The sequence below is a fragment of the Bufo bufo genome, chromosome 1, assembly GCF_905171765.1.
Source record: "Bufo bufo chromosome 1, aBufBuf1.1, whole genome shotgun sequence".
In the NCBI taxonomy this organism is placed as follows: domain Eukaryota; kingdom Metazoa; phylum Chordata; class Amphibia; order Anura; family Bufonidae; genus Bufo; species Bufo bufo.
In genome coordinates this window covers 406,926,249-406,952,106 of record NC_053389.1, presented here as the reverse complement: position 1 = coordinate 406,952,106, position 25,858 = coordinate 406,926,249, and the positions used below count along the sequence as shown (strand labels likewise).

Here is a 25,858-nt window from a genome sequence, read left to right as displayed (position 1 = left end):
AGCCTTAAAGAGGACCTTTCACTAGAATAAACAATCTAAACTAAGTACACAGACATGGAGAGCGGCGCCCAGGGATCTCCCTGCACTTACTGTTATATCTGGGCGCCGCTCCGTTCTCCCGTTATAGGCTCCGGTAGCTTCATATGTTCGGCTCCACCCAGTTGAGCCTGCCGGAGTCTCATTCTCCCAGGCTGTAGCGCTGGCCAATCGCAGTGCTCAGCTCATAGCCTGAGAGGGTTTTTTTTCTCTCAGGCTATGAGCTGAGCGCTGCGATTGGCCAGCGCTAAAGCCTGGGAGAAAGACGCCGGCTGGCTCCACTGGGTGGAGCCGAACATATGAAGTTACCGGAGCCTATACCGGGAGAACGGAGCGGCACCCAGATATTAGGGATCGACCGATATTGATTTTTTAGGGCCGATACCGATAATTTGTGAACTTTCAGGCCGATAGCCGATAATTTATACCGATATTCTGGGAATTTTCATTTTTGAGAAAAAAAAAAATTCCTACACAAATCTGCTGAAAATTAATATGTTTATTGTTAATGTGTATTTTTTTTGTTTATTGTTAATGTGTATTTTTTTTTTATAAATCTTTTTCATTTATACTTAATATTTTTGTGTTGTTTTTTTTTACTAACTTTTAACCCCCTTAGGGACTAGAACCTTTGTCCTATTCACCCTGATAGATCTCTATCAGGGTGAATAGGATCTCACACTGTCCCTGCTGCTCTGTGCATAGTGCACACAGCAGCATGGAGCTGAACATGGCAGCCAGGGCTTCAATAGCGTCCTGGCTGCCATGGTAACCGATCGGAGCCCCAGGCTTACACAGCTGGGGCTCCGATCGGAGGAGCAGGGGAGAGGGGATCCTGTGGCCACTGCCACCAATGATTAATACTGGGGGGGGGGGGGGCGCACTGCGCCACCAATGTTTTTACTATTGGCCGGGATGGGGGTGGGGGGCGCACTGCGCCACCAATGATTAATACTGGGGGGCTTGGGGGGGCGCACTGCGCCACCAATGAAGATAAGTCTCTTGATCATTCATATACAGGAGGCGGGAGCTGGCTGCAGAATCACATAGCCGGCTCCCGACCTCTATCAGCGGTAGCTGCGATCCGCGGCACCTGAGGAGTTAACTACCGCGGACCGCAGCTATTGCTCATAGAGGTCGGGAGCCGGCTATGTGATTCTGCAGCCAGCTCCCGCCTCCTGTATATGAATGAATGAGAGGCTTATCTTCATTGGTGGCGCAGCGGCCACAGCCCCTCCCCTCCTCTTATGTTCTATCCCCTCATTGGCGGCAGCAGCAGCACAGGGGGAGGGAGACACTGCTTCCTTCTCCCCTGTGCTGCGGAGGGAACACAGAGAGCGCTGAGAGCAGCGCGTTCTGTGTTCCCCATACGTTATCGGTATATCGGCAAAATAGATGCCGATACCGATAACGTTCAAAATCCTCAATATCGGCCGATAATATCGGCCAAACCGATAATCGGTCGATCCCTACCAGATATAACAGTAAGTGCAGGGAGATCCCTGGGCGCCGCTCTCCATGTCTGTATACTTAGTTTAGATTTTCTATTCTAGTGAAAGGTCCTCTAAGTTTCTCTAGTAGCAGGATCTGAAATTTCACTATGTTCCGTCAGGCAGCTCAGCTGACGGACTCCTTTTCTCTGCTCTCTGACATTATAAACACTCATTATAGCTCAATTGCGATTCGTTTAGTGGTAAAAGAAGAATTGCGTTATAGATTACGTTACCACGGACCATAACACAATTTTATGACGGAATGCATAACGGAATGCCTTTAGAGGCATTCCGTTATTCATTCCGTCATAATAGAAGTCTATGGGCTTTCTGTGCTATGCAGTTTCTGCAACTTCCATGGGAGTTACTGTAACAGTGAGCATTGGTGCGCTCCATTGTTTCCCAGTTGGCTGGTGGTCGAGATTGTGTCTCATCTCGCTTTAATAATGGTGAAATGAAACAATCCCTTTAAGAAAAATACCCACAAAGTGAAAGACTCCATAAAAAAAAATTACAATAGGAAAGCCTACATCATTTCACACTAAAACAATGAATAAACCAAAAATACAAATCACTTCTGGTAATGTGGACACAAGTAGACTTGGAAAGCTCTGGTGGGGGGGAGGGGGAGTGACGCAAATCATGTGAAATATTTAGCAGTGAAAAAAATGCTAAAGAGTGAAGGACTGTAGGCAGGGAGAAATGAAAAGAATGATCTTTCCGACTTATGCTTACTTTTATTATCTTCTCAATATACTGCTTGAAAAGCTCCTCCCTAGCTGATGAGCTCTCTACAGCCTTGTACCGAGGATCACTTTCTATTTTGTCTTTGACTTTGCTCCAGCGAGACTGTGCATCCAAATGGTGACTGGCTAAGAGGTCAAAGAAGTCCAGCTTCACCTAAAATCAAAGAGGCAAATGAGAACAGAGCTCACAAAGATGGTAACACTATGTAGGAGAGCATTAAAGGGTTTCTACCGCCTCATTTGGACCTAATTAGCTGTCAGACACTAGCGATCTGCTAGTGTCTGCTCTACCTAACCATGCTATTCTAAGACCTTTGTGTGCAGCAGTTACACAAAAAAAAAATTGCTATGCAAATGAGCCTCTAGGTGCTATGGGGGCGTCTTTTCAGCACCTAGAGGCTCAGTCTACTCACCCTGTATTCCGCCCTGCTCGTCCGTCAAGCCCGCCCATCTCTAGATTGCCAGCCTCCATCTCATCCATCGGCCTTATTCTCGCGCCTGTGTCGTGTGCGTCTGTATTCGGCGCAGGCGCAGTGACTGTCTGACCGCTCCCGAACAGACGACGCCCGGCCGGTCAGAGTCACTGCGCCTGCGCCGAATATAGACGCACACGGCGCAGGCGCGAGAATAAGGCCGATGGATGAGATGGAGGCTGGCAATCTAGAGATGGGCGGGCTTTACGGACGAGCGGGGCGGAATACAGGGTGAGTAGACGGAGCCTCTAGGTGCTGAAAAGACGCCCCCATAGCACCTAGAGGCTCATTTGCATAGCAATAAAAGTAGTTTTTTTAGTGTAACGGCTGCACACAAAGGTCTTAGAATAGCATGGTTAGGTAGAGCAGACACTAGCAGATCGCTAGTGTCTGACCGCTAATTAGGTCCAAATGAGGTGGTAGAAACCCTTTAAGATTGGCTTCCAGTTTCTTTACGACATACCCGAGTCCTTCTTAGGGTCCACACATGTCAGCAACTGTTTTGCGGTCCGCAAATTGCGGATCAGCAAAACACGGACACCGGCCCAGCGCGTTCAGCATTTTGCGGACCGCACATGGCCGGCACTATAATAGAAATGCCTTTTCTTGTCTGTGTCTGTGGACAAGAATAGGACATGTTCTTTTTTTTTTGCGGGGCCACGGAACGGAATTGCGGATGCGGACAGCACACTGTGCTGGCTGCATCTTTTGTGGCCCCATTAAAATTGAATGGGTTCTGCAAAATTGTGTAACGGATGCGGACCCATTTTGCGGACTCCAAATACAACTATAACTATATCTTATCCTGACTTGCATAGTGGATGCTGTGTGTCTGGGTGTCTATGTATAAACAATGTTGTATTTGACTGTTTGGATTCACAAACGTTTTCAATGACAACATTCCACCTATTCAGGCCTAGTTGAGTGAGGGCTTATTGTTTAAAAAAAAAAGTTTTCCGGTTAGGATTTTTAGGCTGCGGGCACTTGCTTAAAAATCTTGATAAGGCCTCATGCACATAAAAACAAGATTATGTGAAACTCACCTGTAAAATCTGTTTCTCGCTTGATTCATTGGGGGACACAGACCATGGGTATAGCTGCTTGGCGACACTAGGAGGCGACACTAGGCTGAAAACTGTTAGCAGCTCCTCCTCCGCCAGCTATACCCCCTCCTGTCAGGAGAGAGCCTTTAGTTTGTGCAAAAGCAGTAGGAGAAGCAGAAGGATAAAACAACATCAACCAACTCCACGGACAACTGACCCAAACGGGGTGGGTGCTGTGTCCCCCAATGAATCAAGCGAGAAACAGATTTTACAGGCGAGTTTCAATAAATCTAGCTTTCTCGCTTATATCATTGGGGGACACAGACCATGGGACGTCCTAAAGCAGTCCATCGGGAGGGAACACAAAAACAGAGTGAAGGTGGTAGAGAACCTCGTGACAGTCATCACACTGCAGCCTGCAAGACCAGGCGGCCCAGAGCGGCGTCGGCAGAAGCGAGAGTGTGAACCCTGTAAAACTTTGTAAAAGTGTGGAGGGAAGACCAGGTCGCGGCTTTACACAACTGAGCTGCCGACGCCCGGTGGAAGTGAGCCCAGGAGGATCCAAGTGCCCTGGTAGAGTGGGCCGTGATCCCCGGAGGGGGCGTCCTGTCCCAAACGCGGTAACATTCCAAAATAGTGGAGCGAATCCACCGGGAGATAGTCACCTTTGAAGCCGGCAAGTCCTTCCTAGACCCCTCCGGAAGGACGAACAAGGCGTCCGTGCTTCGAAAGGGAGCCACTGCCGAAAGGTAAATCCGCAGAGCCTGCGCCACATCTAGACGGTGTAACAACACCTCTCGGATAGGAGAGCCCAAGGACGGGTCCCAGGAAAAAGGAAGGGACCGGACTGAGGACCACCTTGTCCTGATGAAAGACCAGGAATGGTTCACGGCATGACAGAGCTGCCAACTCTGAAACCCTGCGTATGGATGTGATGGCCACCAGGAAGGCCACTTTCCAGGACAGCAGGCGGAGGGAAGCCTCCGGCAAGGGTTTGAAAGGAGAAGCTTGCAGAACCCCCAATACCAAGTTGAGATCCCACGGATGAAGTTGAGGACGGTAAGGCGGAGCGGAGTGCACAACGCCCTGAAGGAAGGGTCCTAACTCAGTGCCGCCAAGGATCGCTAAAAGAAAATGGAAAGGGCCGACACCTGCAACTTCAAAGAGCTGAGAGCCATGCCCAATTCCAGTCCGGACTGAAGGAAAGCCAAAACGACCGGCAGGGAGAAGGATCTGGGGGATAGGTCCCGCTCTTCACAGAAACGAAGGAAGGACTTCCAGGTTCTATAATAGATCCTGGAAGAGGTAAGTTTCCTGGCCCGAATGAGCGTCCGAACCACTGCATCGGAAAAACCCTGCTGCTTCAAAAGGAAGGTTTCAAGAGCCACGCCGTCAAACGTAGAGTATCTAAACTCGGGTGGAAGACGGGCCCTTGCGACAGAAGATCGGGAATTTGGACCGCCGACAGGGCCGGAACATGGGTCTCCGCCCACCTGAGGATCCTTGCCGCTTCCGACCTGACGGTCGAGCTGAGAGTCCCCCCCCTGATGGTTGACATACGCCACAGCTGTGGCATTGTCCGACTGGACTCGGACATGAAGGCCCCGCAGGAGGGGAGACCAATGGCGCAGTGAGAGGAAAATCGCACGAAGCTCCAAGACATTGATGGATAGTCTGGACTCCGACAGAGACCAGAGACCATACGCCCTGGGCAGTCCGAGTGCCGAAGACCCCTCCCTAACCCTGAAGACTGACGTCGGTCGTAATGACCATCCATCTGATCGGAAGGAAAGACTTCCCCACCTCCAGGTGAGTTGGGGAGAGCCACCAATGGGAGGTCCGACCGAACCTGTTGAGGAAGGGAAAACGGACGATCCAAGGTGCCCGTGAAGCAGCGAAAGGACTGGCGAGGCGCAGAAGGACGTGGTCGGAAAGAACGCTTGGGTTTGGGCTGTGGAAGATGAGTGCTTTTGCCACCCGTGGCCTCAGAAATGATTTAGTCAAGTTTGGGCCCAAAAAGACGAGAACCAGCGAAGGGAAGGGAGAGAAGGGAACGTTTGGAGGAAGAATCGGCCTGCCAGGCCTTCAACCAGAGTTCCCGTCGAATGGAGACGGCAAAGGCGGAGGACCGCGCGACCATGGAACCCACGTCCAGGGCCGCCTCACAAAAGGTACTTCCCTGCCTGGGATATCTGGGCCGCCAGAGCCTGGAGGTCTGTGCGGGAAATGTCCGAATCTAAATCTTGATGTAAGCGCAGGGCCCATTCGGAAACCGCCTTAGCCACCCGCGCTGAAGCGAAAATGGGACGGAGTGCCGAACCGGTGGCAGAAAAAAAAAAAAATAGACTTCGCCAGCGATTCGACCCGTCGGTCTACGGGGGTCCTGCAGAGAGGAGCCGTCCGCAATCGGAATAGTGGTATTCTTGGCCAGGCGAGCCACCTGCGGGTCCACCTTTGGAGGGGAAGACCACTTACCCACCCAATCCGGGGGGAACGGATAAAGAAGATCCAGCCGCTTGGGGATCAGGAAACATGAACCAGGTTGTTCCCATGCTTTAGCGGTGAGGACGGAAAAATCGTCATGTACTGGGAACGACTTGGGAGCCTGTTTGCTACGCAAACTCCCTGGTGACTGGAAGAGGGGCCCTCCTCTTGAAGCTGAAAGGTGTCCCGGATTGCCGAAACCAGACTGTCCACTAAGGCGGCCATCTGGGATGAGCAGTCCGGATCTACATCAGTGTCCGACTCGGCGAGTTCTCCTCCGGACGAATGGTCTCCAACCAACGAGGACGCCCTGGACAGCGAACCGGGGGGAGGAGGAGAAGGCGATGCATCCGAGGAGGAGGGGCGTTCCTGCCTGGGGCGCTTGCTAGGGTGCCTGCTCCTGGATGGTGCACCCTGGGAGAGAGCAGGTTGCGCAGGTGACGACGTCTCCACCAAGCGACCCATTAAGGAAAGGGTGGATTGGGAGATCTTAGACAGGTCAGTTACCGCCCAGGACAGGGATTTGGCCCATTCCGGTTCCATACTTCCAGCAGAAGGGTGCACGTCAGTGGACTGCGACTGAGGTGGCACACTCTGGGTGGCCTGGCATGAGGGGGTATGCTTGACCCCTAGGAAACTTCACATTGCATGAAGTGCAGGCATAATGGGTAGCACTACCAAGGACCTGGGGCGCGGGATGACCGACATGACCGAGAGCAGGGAGCCAGAGAAGGTATAGAGGAGGGGAGCTGCGCTGGTCCTACCAGAGTGGCGCAGAGTAACCCTTGGAACGTGTCCCCAGGGGCAGGATGTGGCGGGGAGGCGATCTGCAGCGAGAAGGACGATCCTCTCAGGGTGGAAAACACGCGCACTGCCTCCGTACTTCCGGAAGAAGCAGGCAGGACAGGGGAGCGCGGCGGGAAAATTAGGCTCCGCCCCCTCCAGACGCCCGGCCGAAGAGTTAACCCTTTCCCTCACGGACCGCTGGCGCAAAGCCCCGCCAACCAGCTGCCGCGATCTGGCAGAGAAGGGGCCCCGGCCGCGGTCCAAGAGGCACAGAGGGGGTTTATGAATGGGAGATGACGCCCAGGGCAGAAGATGAAGGGGGAGGGCGGCGGCAATCTCAGCGCCGCCGCCCGCGATCGCTGAGGCCGCCGCTGCCGATTTAGAACCCCCCTTCCCCCCCGTGCCGGCAGTGCACGGGCGGGGAGGTGCCATGCAGGAGGTCCCCAGGTACAAAGATCGTGCTCCAAGTCCATATTGTCAGTCCAGCCCCTGGTGACACACAGAGAGACATACTTACCTGTCTTCATCTGTGTTCTTCGCCCATCAGATACAGACCAGCGGTGCCACCTCTTCAGTCCCTGGCACAAGTGACAGGGACCGGATTGGAAGGCGGGAATAGGTGGCCCCATGGCTGGGGGGAGCAGGAAGGTCAAGCCCTCCTGGTCCACTTTGTCTTCTTGTGGGGGGCAGAGCGGTGGAATAAACATCACCGGTAGTGCTCCAGTCCATGGCATCTGTATTTTACGGATCCACAATTTGCGGACCGCAAAACATAGCATGAGGCCTAACCAGAAAAACCCCTTTAAGGCAATGCTACCATAGTATTACTAGTGCATCTTATAGGAGGGCCTTATTACAGCCTCACCTTCTCATGACAGAGGTGCTTTACTAACCGGACAAGCCTTAATAGTTTGATTAATAGAAAATGGCTAATACACCTACACCATTTAAAAATGAACAGCGATTACCAGTGCAGCGAGAGACTGCACTCTTCAGCAACATGCAGATCCATAAACTAGCCTAGCAATGCTTGGCCAGTTAGCATTAGCCTTCAGGGTAGAGACTTGGCCTATGTTCCCTTCTGTGGCGCGTTGGACAGTCTGCAACTTTGAAACAATGAGATGAAGGGTCGCGCAGAAAACAACCCTAGCTTTAAAGTGTAACTACCGTTCCATTTTTATTTCTGTGATGTATGTGATGCTGAACATTTTTTAAATATAAATTTAATTACTGATATTGTACATTTCTATTAGAAAAATAGCTCTAAAGTGGCCCATTGAGCCTTAGCAATGCCCCCCTGTTTTCTGTTTACATAACTGTGGAGACACACTCAACACTGGCTGTGTTACGTAAACAGAAGACGGAGGGGCGTTGCCAAGGCTCAAAACGGGCCACTTTAAAGCTATTTTTCTAATAGAAATGTATTATTTTTTTTAGTAATGAAAGTATATTACAAAAATGGTCATCACTGCCCCTACACATCTAATATATAAAGCTGAGTGTATGTGTGTATGTATGTCCGCTAAAGGAATCCGCACCGTCGCATTTACAATCACGAAATTTGGCACACAGGTACATCAGGTGTCCAGGAAGGTTTTAGACCAGTCTATGTTTCTATAGGGAATCAACAAGGCAAAAGAGGAGAGAATATTTAAAAGAAGAAAAACTGCTACAAGAGGACATAGTTTTAAATTAGAGGGGCAAAGGTTTAAAAGTAATATAAGGGAGTATTACTTTACTGATAGAGTAGTGGATGCATGGAATAGCCTTCCTGCAGAAGTGGTAGCTGCAAATACAGTGAAGGAGTTTAAGAATGCATGGGATCGGCATAAGGCCATCCTTCATATAAGATAGGGCCAGGGGCTATCCATAGTATTCAGTATATTGGGCAGACTAGATGGGCCAAATGGTTCTTATCTGCCGACACATTCTATGTTTCTATGTTGCAGCTCTCTAGGACGTACCGTTCCTGAGATATTCCCAAAAATGCTGTAGCCAATAGAAGCTTGATCACATGACCCCAATAGAAGCTCGCAGGCCATTAGCCTCCACATACAGTTTTACTCCAGGTTTCCATAACAACCCAGTCATTTTTCTTCACTGCTGTAGGTGAGCTTTAAAGGAAATCTGACACCAGGATAATTGCTATTGAAGTAAAGCCATGGCCTAATAGCACTAAGTACCTTATTTCAAGATGTGCCTTTGTTCCAGCAATAGATGTTTTTATCCTCTGAAAATCCAGTTTATTTGGTATGCAAATGAGCCAGTAAGGTGCCCAAAGGGGTGTCACTCTTGCAGGAAGGAGCCCAGACATGCCCCCTGCCACAATGTGTCCACCCTCAAAAGACTTAAAACCCCCGCCCCCATGTCATACTAAGCCACGCCACGATCTGGTTAGACCACGCCCCCTTCTCAGCCGATGGGGATTGAAAAAATGAAGTTAAAAATCAACTTCTGTCAGCAGCAGAGGTGGGATCGACGGTGACTTTCTTCCTGCAGCTCACAGACAGCACAGTGCTGCTGTCTGAGTGAGCTGTTCAAAAGGACATCCTTGTGTCCGTTCAGGCCCTGCACCAGACGGAGGACAGGGAGTCTGAAAGCCGGACTGTTCGGCCTAAAACTGGACCTCTGGCCACCCTAGGGGCAAACTGCTGTGGAGGTCACAGTTAAGGGGATGGTCCGCTAGGGAGGTCAATGTTAAGGGGCAGAATGCTGTAAAGGCCACTGTTAAGGTGGCAGGCCCCTGTGGAGGTCACTGTCAAGGGGTGGTGTGCTGTGAAACTCACTGTTAAAGGGGAAGGCTGCTGTAAAGCTCAAACTAAAGAGTGTGGCTGCTGTGGAGGTCCAATTTTAAGGGACGGGGCACTGTGGGGGGCGGGGGGTTGGTCAGTTTTAAGGGGCGGGGTGCTGTGGAGGTTACTGTTAAGGGGGCGGGGTGCTGTAGATGTCACTGTTATAGTGGATAGTGTTGATATCTTTTAACGACACACACAAACATTAAATGAAATAGATTAAATATACCAGAGCGAAGCCGGGTCCATCAGCTAGTTACACAAATAAAAATAAAATGGCAGTTACACTTTAACTGGCTGAGGTACGGCCATTCAGCACTGCCTGCTGGCTGACTAACGCAAAGTACACTGAAAATACAGCATCTCTGGGTGAGATGCATTTGTAATTGTGCACTAGTGATCATACCGCGTACGCATTGTGCACAGTACAACACTGGCTACTGTATGCAATGCAAGAACATCAAATTCCTTGTAAATACAACACGGTGTGCAGGCTGGTGTGAATTAAGTGGAGAGGTTAGAACATGCATAAAAGCACATGTAAAAACACTACAGTAAACACCTGTAAAAAGAAAACTGCACTCTACTGTGACTAGCTTTCAAGCACAGGAGGAAAATTTGACTCATTTGAGCCAAAACGTCACCTGTTCCTAGAAAGTGTCAGAGAATTGCTCCTGTCAAAGATTGGGGTTGTGCTTGCTGATAGCAGATTTGAATATCCCCATGCATCTCCAGTGTTGATCTGCGCTTCCCACTGCTTACTTCTTATGTAAGTGACATTTAAGCTCATTAATTTTTTATGTGTGACCTTTGGCAGCAACGTTTACTTAAAAGTGAGCAAAGTTCAAGAGAAAAAATGAAATGCAACCAACCACATTCTAGAAAACAGGGATCTGTGGAAGCTTATTCTTTAGCTGAAGTTGTCAGTGAAATGATAAAACCCATGGCATTACATCAGATCTTCTACATGCAGTCTGGGTTTGTAATCGTCTAGTACTCACAATTTCATGCAATTATACCATTAATATCTCATTATAGACATTAATCATTTACTCATTAAAACACAAAACCTATTATGATTTTTATACTTGTGTACAGCCTGATACAGAATAAATTAAAATAATAAAATATATTACTGCCAGGAAATTGAGGATATGAGTTAAAGGGGTTGTCAGAGTTTTTTGTTCTTTGTATGTTTCTAACTAATCAAATGTAAGGGCTTTACAATGCACTTACTGCATCTACAGTTGCTGCTTTCTCAGATCTCACTGAGGGTCACATGACCTGTGATGTCAGCTTCTCTCCCTGCTCTGATGATGTTTCGTGCACAAGCCTGAGAGAGCAGATATGTGTCTGTACACAAGACGTCACTGTGCTGGTGGCCCACCTTCACTAGCTGCTGCAGTCTGCTTTCTCCCTGGATTCTTCAGGAAAAACGTTAACCCCTTCAGTAGCACAGACTTGGGGCTGAAGGCTTTACTGAGTAGCTGCAGGCAGTGGAGACAAATGCTGGGCACAGGAGCTGACAGAATAGAGGAGTTCTGCAGAGCATTGCACAAGCCCAGGTAAGGGGAAGATCCTATTTGTATCAGTAGTGTCATTATACAGCGGGGACTTGTAGTCCTACACAAACAACATGTTGCTTAGTCTCTCAGCAGGCAGACATGTCACTCAGGGCAGGACTTGTATTCACTCCCTTTGCAGAGCAGGGGAAGGGGCAGAGATTGTTAATATTGCATGTAAACAAAAGGGCCAGAAGAGAACCAGGAAAATGAGGAAATACAATTTTTTTTTGCCTAAAACTTGCTTAGCTTAGTTATGTATTGCTGGCCAACAGATTTACAGTGATATTTTTTTTTCCCCATAACTAGGACAACCCCTTTAAACTGTATCTACAGTGTCAGTGACCCATGTAATAACTCCTAATTCCTAGGCTATTACATTCAACTTTCTGGATTGCAGTGCGACTGAACCCACAAGATCCATAGTGCACACTTAACTAGTAAATACCTGTGACTGGGCGCGGTTAACAGTCAGCAAACCACAAGAGAAGCAAGTATAGCCACACTGTGTACACTGTATTTCTTAAAGGAGTGTTCCTAAATTCATTTTGTAGACTTGGGTCCAAGAGAGGCAGTCTCTATGAAGTCAACTCACACATTATATGCCATAAATAACTGAAAGGCAGGGCTTTGGAGTCTAAACTAGTTTTGGGCAGAGTGGGAAGAAATGTAGCGACTCGTGTAAAAAAAAAAAATAGTGTTATTAATAAGTTGTAATTAATTTATTATCTTTCATAAAAAATTAGAAAAGTTTAAAAATGTTAAATCAAATACATTTTATGTTCTACCAATGTAAGGCCCTTATTTATCAAAAACAGTGATAAGCAGGGTGTTTTTGTGGCGATAATCAGTTCTCACCTCTTCTGTCCTATTACAGTGAAGCAGGATATTCTAGTGGTGATAGATTATCAGTTCTCACCTTTCCTGTGTTCTCTCCTGTCCTACTACATACAGTGATAAGCAGGGTGTTCTAGTAGTGATAGAAAATCAGTTCTCACTTCTCCTTTGTTCTCTCCTGTAACTTCTACTACAAACAGAGATAAGCAGGGTATTCTAGTGGTAATAGAAAATCAGTTCTCACCTTTCCTGTGTTCTCTCCTGTCCTACTACAAACAGTGATAAGCAGGGTGTTCTAGTGGTGATAATCAGTTCTCACCTTTCCTGTGTGCTTTCCTGTCCTACTACAAATAGAGATAAGCAGGGTGTTCTAGTGGTGATAGAAAATCAGTTCTCACCTCTGTCTTTTATACTATAAACGGCAATAAGCAGGGTGTTCTAGTGATGATAATCGGTTCTCACCTCTTGTATTCTCTCCTGTCAATTAATTATGCTATAAACAGTGATAAGCAGGGTGTTCTAGTGGCGATAGATAGTTCACACCCCTCCTATGGTCCCTCCTGTCCATTAGGCCAGGGCTTTTGTCATGCGACAAGTCACCCTAGCCTTATACGAAGTACCTTCATGCTGCTCCAAGGCCCTAAGCTACAAGGCTTGAAACTGCGCTGCACATGCTCAGTAGTGAATACTAGTAGTAGTGATGCCTGCAGTCATTTCAGAACTGCTAGACAGAACAGGAAGATGGCATTAAATGGGTTGTCCTGGATTAAGTACATTTTCACAGGTACCTGCAGCCTGCCTCTGCTATGAACAGCATTATACTTGCCAACTACCCCCCTCCTCTGGTTCTGCCTGCTGGCTCCCCTGTGTACATCTTCCGGTGTGTGGCTTGTTTCATTCGTTACCTGCACGGGCTACCGCAAATAACTGACTTCAATGATGGTGTCTCTCTTGTGGACATATCATTGCTGAATCCAGTCATTGGCTGCAGCAGAGCAGATGATCATGAAGGAGAGGAAGTTACCAAGCTATGGAGTGGAATATTAACGGTAAGTATGAATCTTTCCACAGTGGAGGCAGACTGTGGGCTCCTGTGAAAAGTTACTTATTACCAGACAAGCACTATATATCTATCTATCTATCTATCTATCTATATATACATACAGCAAAAACGAAGGCAGCACTCCAAGTTGTGAAAGAAAGTGGAAGGTTTATTCACCCAACCAGCAGCAACGTTTCAGCTCTCTCTATGGAGCCTTTGTCCAGCTGAGTAACATGTGCATAATGGCGTACATAAATAGTGACAGTGATTAGCATGATTACAAATCAATTCCAATGGTCATAAACAAAAATAAGATGAATATAAAAATTACAATCATATAGATAGTATAATTCATCCATACAGCTAGTGTACATATAGTAGCAAGTGCATACATAAAAATCCATAGTGTAATTCATATTGTGTACAATATGCCCCAATCTTACATAATTGGTGATTATTGCAGATGTGAACAAATATGTGAATATATTGAAAGAATTACTTAAAAACCTTTGAATGGGTAAGAGGCTGAAGCAGCATGGTGGAGACTGCTGGCGTCCGGAAGCAGCAGCGGCGCGTGCGCCGCGCATTATCGCGAGACTTGTACCGAGACTGAGTGACGTTGCTGGCCATAACAAAGATGGCCACAATGGAAAACGTGAAGTAAGGGCGCATGCGCCACCAGGCGTAAACGCCCATCCAGCTTAACAGAGCACTAGTTGATAAGATATATACCGCATTTTCAGCAGAGAAGCCGATCCATAGATCGGGGGCCGGCGGTTCAATGCCGGTCACCGTCAGGACATCCGTCATAACAGGGGGGCGTGGCTCTCATACCAGCTCCACCCCGTCGTCCAGATATATCGGCGCATCCGCTCCAAAGCGCTCATGCCTGTCATGTAATAACCGATCCAAATCGAGGATTAGTCATAACAGACTGCAGGAGCGCAAGGATCCAATGCATCGGTAAACTTGTAATAGTAAAGATATATGAAAAAATGAGGATAACAGCAGGATTATCAAGCCGTCCGTGTGATGTGACCCCAGTCCCACTTGCAGGGGCTAGAGCCACAGCAGACAGACAGGGACAATCACTTCACCATTGTGCCATGTCCCTGTCTGTCTGCTGTGGCTCTAGCCCCTGCAAGTGGGACTGGGGTCACATCACACGGACGGCTTGATAATCCTGCTGTTATCCTCATTTTTTCATATATCTTTACTATTACAAGTTTACCGATGCATTGGATCCTTGCGCTCTTGCAGTCTGTTATGACTAATCCTCGATTTGGATCGGTTATTACATGACAGGCATGAGCGCTTTGGAGCGGATGCGCCGATATATCTGGACGACGGGGTGGAGCTGGTATGAGAGCCACGCCCCCCTGTCATGACTGATGTCCTGACGGTGACCGTCATTGAACCGCCGGCCCCCGATCTATGGATCGGCTTCTCTGCTGAAAATGCGGTATATATCTTATCAACTAGTGCTCTGTTAAGCTGGATGGGCGTTTACGCCTGGTGGCGCATGCGCCCTTACTTCATGTTTTCCATTGTGGCCATCTTTGTTATGGCCAGCAACGTCACTCAGTCTCGGTACAAGTCTCGCGATAATATACGGCACGGCGCACGTGCCGCTGCTGCTTCCGGACGCCAGCAGTCTCCACCATGCTGCTTCAGCCTCTTACCCATTCAAAGGTTTTTAAGTAATTCTTTCAATATATTCACATATTTGTTCACATCTGCAATAATCACCAATTATGTAAGATTGGGGCATATTGTACACAATATGAATTACACTATGGATTTTTATGTATGCACTTACTTGCTACTATATGTACACTAGCTGTATGGATGAATTATACTATCTATATGATTGTAATTTTTATATTCATCTTATTTTTGTTTATGACCATTGGAATTGATTTGTAATCATGCTAATCACTGTCACTATTTATGTACGCCATTATGCACATGTTACTCAGCTGGACAAAGGCTCCATAGAGAGAGCTGAAACGTTGCTGCTGGTTGGGTGAATAAACCTTCCACTTTCTTTCACAACTTGGAGTGCTGCCTTCGTTTTTGCTGTATGTTTACAATTTGGACCTTGGTCACAGGTCTCATAAGGAGGACTACTTGCACCCGCATCTATTCTGGGAGTGCTGCTTCTTTTCTTTTCTCTTATCTATATATATACCTATACCATTTGTGTAGATTTATGTATTAATTGTTTATTGAATTGGTATGATTATCTGGACTATAAAGTATGTTGCATTATGTCCACACTTTTGCTTGAGAAAGGCTCAATTTTTTTTTTTTTATTTTTTTTTACACACACACACACACACTATATATATATATATATATATATATATATATATATATATATATATATATATACACACATACATACATATATACATATATACATACACACACACATACATACACACACACATACATACACACAATATAGCTTTCTAACTTTTTTCTTAGGAGAAATTCCTAGATTTCTTACAATTCTTAAGACTATAATAGCGTTTTCCAATTATTAAATGCATAGTGCATTGCTTATTTACTTACAGGAATTTAGAAAATTTCTGAGATTGTATTCCAATAAATATGGTTTAAGTTCTATCTAAGTGGCCTGATTACTTATATAATAGTAAGAAAAGCCAGATGATGCTATTACTCAATTATTGGGCACTTATGACTATGACTTATGAGTGAGAACTTTGGCCTATCAGCTCCATAGCCCTGCTGATAGACACAGTTTCCACCTCAGTGATCCAACACCTTCGTGGAGAGCGGGGGTCCCCCAACCTCTCACTTGAGGTGACTACTGCATCCAGGTAAAGCATAATTGGAGAAGTGGCTGGATATGTGTACTCTCTCTCTAGGCAGCTCCTAAAGCGGAATGGTAAGAGCAACAGCAGCTGCCTCACTAGGCAGGAATGGGGACCCACGTTCTCCACATAGTTGAGCGTTATCAAGGTAGCACTGCCATCTAATATTTTTTGGGCATATTCCGTGGCTATTCCATAAATGTCTATGTTGGGAAATAGCCTAACAGTGAATACAGTGACTGGCTGTCTAGTGGCACCTCTCTCAGGTTCAGTATAATACACAACATATTGGACAGCTGTCTAGCTGTAGCTGCCACTGCATACTAAACATACTTCAAACAAATCAAAGAACAGACTCTTTAAACCTGGCAACCATCACCTTTTCTCCTTTATTTTTGGAATCCTCTTTCTCTTTCTTTCGTGCTGCAACCATGTATTCATTAAATATGGTTTCACGATCTTTCATTTTTTCAATAGCTTTGAAGCGGAGATCTTTGGCATGTTTGGTTGCAAATTCGCTAAATGTAGTCCTGTTAAAAAAAAAAAAATAATAATAATAATACAGTGTCAGTTTTGAATAATATATAAATTTTTAATCTGGATAAAAGATGGTCACCAGGTAAAACTAGAATAGCTGGTTTTGTTCACTGCCCTTAAGGTTTTTTTGTAGGCTGGGTGCTTCACCCCAGTGGAGAATGCATGTGGCTGAATGCCAACACTGTCTACATATTTTTTTCCTTCTTTTGGCTCCAGTTTGGCTAAAAAATTACAACTGTACTGATGTGTGAATCTGGCCTTAAAGGGGTTTTCCAGGATTTTAATACTGATTGCTGATTCTCTGAATATCTATGGCCTATTCTGCTAGTGTTTACAACACTGCTCCCATTCATTATAATGGAAGTACTGCAGTTACCAGCTCCATCCACTACACAATGGATGGGGTGGCTTCGGTCCAGTGCAGACACTACTATGAAAACTGGATTTTTGTACTCACCGTAAAATCCTTTTCTCGTAGGATGCATGGGGGGACACAGCACCATGGGTATATGCCCAGCTGCCTCTAGAAGTAAAAAAAAAGTGTTGGCTTCTCCTATCTGGGCTATACCCACTACAGATGCAGGAGCAAACCAGTAGGTAGAAAAGCAGTAGGAGCACAAGACAAAACTATAAGCCAACAAATCCTAAACCAGAGAGGACCAACAGAAAAAACTAGCCACAGAGGGTGGGATCTGTGTCCCCCAATGCATCCTACGAGAAAAATATTTTACGGTGAGTACAAAAATCCAGTTTTCTCTTGAATGCATTGGGGGACACCGCACCATAGGACGTTCTAAAGCAGTCCACAAGGGAGGGCAGAAAAACAGCCATGCAACGCAACTAACTCACGGCTGCTTGCAGAACCCCGCGACCCAAGCTGGCATCAGCAGAAGCCAAAAAGTGGATGTGATAAAATTTGGAAAACGTATGGACAGAGGCCCAGGTGGCGGCCTTCCATTAATGTGGAATGAGGACACCACCTTAGGGAGAAAGGAAGGCACCGGACGCAGAACCACCTTATCCTGATGAAACACCAAGAAAGGGGATCTGCAAGAGAGCGCAGCAAGTTCAGAAACTCTGCGAATAGAAGTAATCGCCACAAGAAAGGAGACCTTAAACGAGACAAAGGAAAGAGAAATATCCTGTAAAGGCTCAAAGGGAGAGGCCTGTAGAGTGTCCAAAACAATGTTCAAATCCCACAGGACGATCAAAAGGCGGAACGCGGTGAGTGACCCCCTGCAGAAAGGTTCTCACTTGGCGGCAAGAAGCCAGGGGTTTCTGGAAAAGAACAGATCGGTCCGAAATGTGACCCTTGAGAGAGGCCAACCGAAGGCCCTTGTCAAAGCCCGCCTGGTGGAAAGACAAGACTAGAAAAGTAGAGAGGGTGAAACTGAGCAGCCTTACACCAGGAAAAATAAGTCTTCCAGGTACGATGATAAATTCTGGAAGACTGGGGCTTGCATGCGTGGAGCATAGTCTGGATGACAGAGACCACGGAACCTCAGTACCGCGGCCTCAACAGCCACGCCGTTAAACGCAGCTGATGTAAACTCGGGTGGAGTCGCGGATCTTGGGAAAGGAGGTCGGGACGTAGAGGGAGACACCACGGCGCGTCTGCGAGTAGGAACAGAAGATCCACGTACCATGCTCGGCGAGGCCAGTCCGGTGCCACCAGAATCGCCCGAACCCGGGCCGACTTCAGGCGCTTGAGAACCCTGGGAAGGAGCGGAATAGGAGGAAAGAGGTACAAGAGACTGAACTCGGACCAAGGAAGGACCAGAGCATCAGAGGCCAGCGCCTGAGGGTCCCGGGACCTCGCAAAGTAACGCGGTACCTTGTGGTTGAGACGGGAGGCGAAAAGGTCTATGTCCGGCATGCCCCAACGCTGACAGAGTCGAAGAAACACCTAAGGGTGAAGGGACCACTCGCCCAGGTCGGGGCTTTGGCGACTGAGTGAGTCTGCTGCCCAATTTTCGACCCCGGGAATGTGGACTGCGGAGAGGACTGGAACAAAGGACTCCACCCACCGAAGTATGTGTGAGGGCTCTTTCATGACCCTCACACTTCTGGTGCACCCCTGATGATTCAGGTACGCCACCGCAGTGGAGTTGTCCGTCTGGATTCGGACCGGAAGACTGGAGAGAAGGTGTGTCTAAAGAGAGAGAGCCATAAAAATCGCCCTGAGCTCCAGAATAATGATGTGCAGGGAGGATTCCGCTGCTAACCACAGGCCCTGAGCAGAGAAGGACCCGAAGACGGGTCCCCACCCAGTCAGGCTGGTGTCCGTGGAGAACACCCGCCAACGAGGGGGAAGAAAGGACTTGCCAAGTGATAGGGTGCGAGGTAAAAGCCACCAGCACAACTCCTTGCGGACGAGATGGGGAAGACGAACCAGACGGTCAAGGCCCAGCTGGACAGGATCACCAGCTGAAGATGCCTGGAGTGGAAATGCGCAAAGGGAATTGCCTCGAAAGAGGCAACCATCCAGCCCAAAACCCGCAAGCACGTCGGAAGAGGTAGAGGGGACGGCTTGCGAAGGCGAACCACTGCATCTCGGAGAGCCACCACTTTGTTCTGGGGAAGGAACACTCGACAGAGGCAAGTGTCTAAGGTCATGCCCAGGAAATCAGGGAGGACTTGGGATAGTTGACCAACCACCTGAACTGAGACAGGACAGACAGGGTGATACGGAGGCTGGCCAGGTTGTCCTCCAGGGACGGAGCCTTCACCAACAGGTCGTCCAGGCAGGGAATCACTGCCACCCTCCGAGTGCGGAGGAAAGCAATAAAAGGGGCCAGGACCTTCGTGAAGACCCTCGGGGCAGAGCCACAAACTGGAAATGCAGAGAACCCAACGCAAAGCAAAGGAACCGCTGATGGGCCACGGCAATGGGAATATGGAGGTATGCGTCCTGTATGTCGATGGACAACAAAAATTCGCCCTCCTCCAGGGAGGCAATTTACCGACTTGAGCGACTCCATGCGGAAGTGCCGGGTCCGAACAAGGTGGTTGAGCGCCTTCAGATCCAGGATAGGGTGGAGGGAGCCATCCTTCTTTGGGACCGTAAAAAGATTTGAATAAAATCCCTGGAAGCGTTCCGAATCGGGGACTGGAACGATCACTCCGAGGGATTGAAGGGAATGAATGGCCCGGAAAAAAATCTGTCGCCTTTACGGGAGACTTGGGGGGACGCGACATGAAAAACCAACCCGAAGGAAGAGTGGAAAACGCTATCCTATAATCGGAGGAGACTATCTCCAGGACCAATGCGTCGTCCACGCTTGCACGCCACAACTCCTGAAAGTCTAGCGGCCCCCCACATGTGGAAAACCGCAGTCATGCAGAAGAGGTTTTTGCAGACTGGGGCTTTGAAGGCTTGGGGCGAGAATGCCAGGCAGGCCTGGCTTTAAAGGAAGGCCCTCCCTCCCGACTTCTTGTCCGAGCGGGAGGAAGAGTCCCAAAAGGAGCGAAAATTTTGGTACCTTGAAGCCGCCAAGGGAGGAGGGAGCTTTTTCCTCCCGTGGCCTCTGAAATAAGCTCCACCAGGCATTTCCCAAACAGCTTTTCACCCTGAAAAGAGAGAGAGATCAGCGCCTTCTTGGAAGCCACATCTGCCGCCCATAAACGGAGCCAGACCATACGGCGGATGGCCACAGAGTTAGCAGCAGCCCTGCTAGACCAGCGAGCCGATTCCAGGGAGACATCACATAGGTACCGGGAAGTCTGGAGAAGCTGAGAGGCAAGAATGGAAACCTCACCTGGAGCAGAATCCGGCAGCAAACGGATGAGCTGCTTGGCCCAGACCACGCAGGCCTTGGCGACCCAGGAGGTGGCAAAAGGAGGCTGAACAGCGGAGCCTGCCGCTACAAAAACGGCCTTAGTCAAGGAATCAATCTTCTTGTCAGCGGGATCTGACAAGTAACCCGCATCAGCCAAGGGAAGGGTGGTGGCCTTTGCCTAAGGGGCCACCTGAGGATCAACCAGGGGTGGGACTGACCAGAGGTTCACGGACTCTGCACTGAAAAGAAACAGAGCGTCCGAACCCTTAGAGGTCTGCAGGCGCCTATCAGGCTGATGCCACTCCTTGGCCAGGAGTGTGTCGAGGTCCGGGTGGTTAGGAAAAACCAACACGAAACGCTTGGAACGGCGGAAGGACACAGAATCCTGAGAAGAGGAGGGAGTACCCTCCTGCACATGGCGAGTGTCTCTAACCGCCTTAATGAGGTCCTGCATGGCGGCAGATAAAGTAGAACTCTGCTCTGATACAGAATCGGAGTCAGAGGTGTTCCCAGGAGCGGCAGAAGACGAGACCTCGCCTGCCTCAGACTTGTCCAGGGAGTGACCAGAGGACGCCGAGGAAGAGCGGGACGCGGCTGAGATCACTCGAGGTCTTTTATGGGACCTGGTGCCAGAGCGAGGGCGAGCCCCTTCAGCAACATGGTCCCTGCGAGGGACAGAGACTGCCGCAATTTGAGCAGGCAAGCGGTTCAGCGACTGCACCATGGACCAGGACAGGCTGGCAAGGTTGCCTATGGCCTGGGACAGTAAGGCAGCCCAATCAGGAGGGACCGCCAGGGCGTCCAGAGGGGGCATGGGAGCAGCACACTGCGCGCAGAGCGAGTTAGGTTGCGGGAAAGGAAAAGCCTTGTTGCACTTAGAGCAAGCATAAAAAATAGCCACCCCAATAGGCACCCGGGCTTTAGGTCCGTACTAGCAGAGGACATAATGGCAAAAAGAAAAGAAGAGGCTATTCTACCAGGCCCCCAGGTGCTGTGCCCCACGATGCGCAGAAGCAGCGAAGGGAGAACAGGAACACTCCAAATGGCGATCAGGCCCTGAGCTGCAAGATGGAGCCTCTTCTTCTCAAGATACCGCCCATCCACAGGAAAAAAACGCGCTTAGCCGTGATAGGGGCTAAGCAAGAGGTCCCTCCCAGTGAGAGGAGGAGTTGGGCCGAAGGCCAGGAAGAAAAAGGGGCGGAGCTAAGTCACGGCCTAGCAGGCCGAAAAGCCGGGGACTAAATTAGTTGGAGGCCGGACCAGAGCTCTGGCAGCCGCGCACAGAAACGGGAGGGGGCTGGAAAGATGCAGACCCCAGAGGAGGGAGCCGCGACGCCCCAGGAGACCACCAAAAAGTGGAGGAACCAACCGGGAGGCAGGATTGCAGGCCCTTATGTCCAGCTACATGCGTCCCTGAATGGAAGAGTCCCCTTCAGTGACTACACCAGGAGCCCCATGAACAGACGCCCTTGGCCAAGGTAGTAAGGGATCAGTGGCCCAGAGGGGGGAGAGGGGAGAGAGCTGTGCTTACACTCTGACGTCTTCAGGCGCAGCAGGGTCACCCCATCAGCAGACTCAACACGGACCTCGTGGGAATGCTGGTAAGCCACTGCGGAGGCAGTAATGGGGACTGGGTGACCAGAGGTACCGAAGTACACGCCCGCAGGGGGTGCAACTAAAGTGGCAGCCCACGATGGAGCACCCACCTGCAGCAGGAGAAAATCCTGCATAAAGAAAAAAACATGAAGAAAAAATAAAATAACAAAATAGCAGCAAGACCTGCAGGAAAAAAGCAGGTCGTGTCTGCCTCCTATAGACACTAGAAAAAAACTGGTTTGCTCCTGCATCTGCAGTGGGTTTAGCCCAGATAGGAGGAGCCAACACTTTTTACTTCTAGTGTCTCAGCCTCCCAGTGGCAGCTGGGCATATACCCATGGTGCTGTGTCCACCAATGCATTCAAGAGAAACAGCTGATTGGCAGGGGTGCTGACTCCCTGCAGATCTGATATTGAAGGCCAATCCTGGAATACCCCTTTAATTTTCTCCAGGTTTGGATTAGGCACAAACATGGCTTTCCTTGTTAAGGCTACTTTCACACTAGCGTTAATATTTTCCGGAATGGAGATCAGTCATAGGGTCTCAATACCGGAATAAAACACTTCCGTTTTGTCCCCATTCTTTGCAATGGGGACAAAACGTAACTGAACAGAAAGGAATGCTCCAAAATGCATTCCGTTCCGTTGTCATGCTGCGGTTTGCTTTCTGTCCTGGGATGCGGAGCAAGATGGATCAGTCATGACCCACAATGCAAGTAAATGGGGACGGATCTGTTTTCTCTGACAATAGACTTTCTCTATTGACTTTCAATGGAGTTCATGACTGATCCGTCTTGGCTATGTTACAGATAATACAACGGGATCCATTCATAATGGATGCAGATGGTTGTATTATCAGTAACGGAAGCATTTTTGCTGAACCCTGTCAGATCCAGCAAAAACACTAGTGTGAAAGTAGCCTAACAGCTTAGTCCTAACTTGTGTTACCCTCATGAACTTCTAGACTAGCTGACCCTCATCCAATCACTCCCCACCTTGGCCATGCTGGGAGTTGTATGGAGCAGCGATGAAGCAGACATCCTGCTGGACAGGTCTATGGGGATATGTATGGAAACAGCAAGGTTAAGAGCAACTGCAATCTCTCGAGGAACAAGATATGTAAAAAGACAGGGCACAAGGCAAAATTACTTGTGGGGAGGTTTTGGCTCGAAATAAAAACAAAAACAAAAAACATTAGTAATTTTAGTAGCTAATGAACATTACAGCATGGTCACATCTACAATTATTTCAGTCCACCGTGATAAATATAAATATATATATATTATCCAAATAGCAAGGCAGCACACCGGTCTAAGACTCCATTCACACGTCCGTAGCGTGTCTTGCAGATCCACAAAACACTGACATGGCAATGTGCGTTCCGCATATTGCGGACCGCACATCGCCGGCACTAATAGAATATGCCTACTCTTGTCTGTTCTTGCGGACAAGAATAGGACATGTTCTATTTTTTTTTGAGGCGCTGCAGAATATAGTAGCGCTATAAAAGTGCATAAAATAAATAAATATATATAGTTTTTTTTTTTCCTATTCATACACAGATTATAGCAGCAGATTTCAGTAGACATTCCAACATGTCATGAAGCAGGAAAATAATCCAGGGCGACAGTCTAACAAGAATGCAAAAAAAAGTCCAGAGGGTGATACGTGTCTACAAATTAATTGAACCAAAAAAGGATACTAAAGAAAAAGATACAATGCAACAGCTCTCTGCAAACCAAATAAATAAAAAGTACAAAAAAAAAGTATTCTAATGTTTATTAAGTAAATTAGAGATGCTTGGCAAATACATTTTGTACAAAATTATTTGGGCCGTCTGCCACACGTCAAGGCGATCTCTGTAAGACGGGAACCTAACACTAAAATCTACCTGTTATGTGCCATGACGGCTAACATAAAATTCAGGGAGTGCAGGTTCCACGTGCATGCTGGGCCCACCTTAAACCTCTCCTATACCTCTCCTGGTGCCAAAAGGCTTCCAGTGAGTGAGGGAGAGCAGGCCAAGCTTTATACTCACACTAATTAAAATCAGCCTATGGGGCAGACGAGCTGGTCAGGAGTGTACGACTGAGGTGTCAGCCACTCCTCCAGTACAAACTGCAAAGAAAAAGGGGGTCAGTCAGCACATCCCAATGCGCAGTTGCACGTTGCTATGGCTGAAAACACAAAGTAAAAAGGAGACTTTTGTATTACTTACCAGTAAAGTCTCTTTCTCGCTCTTCCTTGGGGGACACAGGAAACCATGGGTATAGCTCTGCTCCCTAGGAGGCGTGACACTAAGCGAAAGCTGTAAGCCCCTCCTCCATCAGCTATACCCTTCAGCCTGGAGAAGAGACTGCCAGTTGCGTGTCCAAGTAGTGAAAGATAACCACCAACCGGCAAAAGAACTGTCGAGCCCCAACGGGGGCAACCAAGCCGGAACCACAACTGTAACCCAATGAAGGGCGGGTGCTGTGTCCCCCAAGGAAGAGCGAGAAAGAGACTTTACTGGTAAGTAATACAAAAGTCTCCTTTTCTCGCCCATATTCCTTGGGGGACACAGGAAACCATGGGACGTTCCAGAGCAGTCCCAGAAGGGAGGGACCAGAACAAACTCAACCAACACCAGAGGCATCAATCAACTGCCGCCTGCAACACCAGACGGCCTAAAGCAGCGTCAGCCGAGGCATGAGTATGCACCCTGTAGAACTTGGTGAAGGTGTGCAAGGAGGACCAAGTGGCCGCCTTGCAAATCTGCTCCGAAGAAGCCCGATTTCTCCGAGCCCAGGAAGCCCCGACCGCTCTAGTGGAGTGAGCGGTAACACCAAGGGGAGGAACCCTGCCCTTGGCGAGATAAGCCTCAGTAACAGCCATCTTGACAAAACGAGCGATAGCAACTTTGGATGCCGCCATCCCTCTGCGCGACCCTTCCGGGACCACAAAGAGCGAGTCAGTATGCCTGAAAGAGCTGGTTACTTCCAGGTAAATCTTGAGCGCCCTGACAACGTCCAGGCGATGAAGCTTCCTCTCCCGCGGATGGGAAGGGGAAGGACACAAAGAGGGGAGAACGATGTCCTCGTTCAGATGAAAGGCGGAGACCACCTTAGGAAGGAAGGAAGGGACCGGACGAAGAACCACCTTGTCCTGGTGGAACACTAGGAAAGGTTCCAGACAGGAGAGTGCAGCCAATTCGGACACCCTCCGAAGAGAGGTGATGGCTACAAGGAAAATAACCTTGCAGGACAGAAGTCGCCAGGAAACCGTCCGCAGAGGCTCGAAAGGAGAAGCCTGGAGCGCTGAGAGAACCAGGTTCAGGTCCCAGGGCGGTACCGGAGGGCGATACGGGGGAACCGCGTGAGCCACGCCCTGAAGGAAGGTCTTGACAGGACCAAGGGGGGCCAGAGGGCGCTGAAACAAAATTGACAGCGCAGATACCTGACCCTTCAAAGAACTAAGGCCTAGACCTTGGGCCAGTCCGCTCTGCAGGAAGGACAAAACGGTGGGGAGAGAAAAGCGGAGCGGAGGAATCCCCAGATCGGCACAGAACCCCAAAAAAGTCCTCCAGGTCCTATAATAGATCCTAGAAGAGGACGGCTTACGTGCGCGGATCATGGTGCGGACGACGTCCGCAGAAAAGCCCCTACGTGTCAGGATGGTGGTCTCAACAACCACGCCGTCAAACGTAGGGACCCTAAACGCGGGTGGAAGATCGGTCCCTGAGAGAGAAGATCTTCCCTGGCGGGCAGTGGCCAGGGCGCGTCTGCCAGGAGCAGCATGAGGTCGGCATACCAAGACCGGCGGGGCCAGTCCGGA

At 48.8% G+C, this 25,858-nt stretch overlaps 1 protein-coding gene across 3 annotated transcripts in view; it reads right to left on the bottom strand.

Moving 5' to 3' along the window:
• TCERG1 (transcription elongation regulator 1) overlaps window positions 1–25,858 on the bottom strand; it is an 86,432-nt gene that overhangs the window by 12,391 nt on the left and 48,183 nt on the right. For 2 of the 3 annotated variants that reach the window (XM_040406190.1, XM_040406197.1), the window contains 2 exons: window positions 16,514–16,664; window positions 2,265–2,429 (listed from right to left, as the gene is read on the bottom strand). In XM_040406190.1, coding sequence (XP_040262124.1) covers window positions 2,265–2,429; window positions 16,514–16,664 — 316 coding nt within the window. The remainder of the gene's footprint in view (window positions 1–2,264; window positions 2,430–16,513; window positions 16,665–25,858) is intronic. The other variant, XM_040406206.1, reaches the window with a different exon arrangement.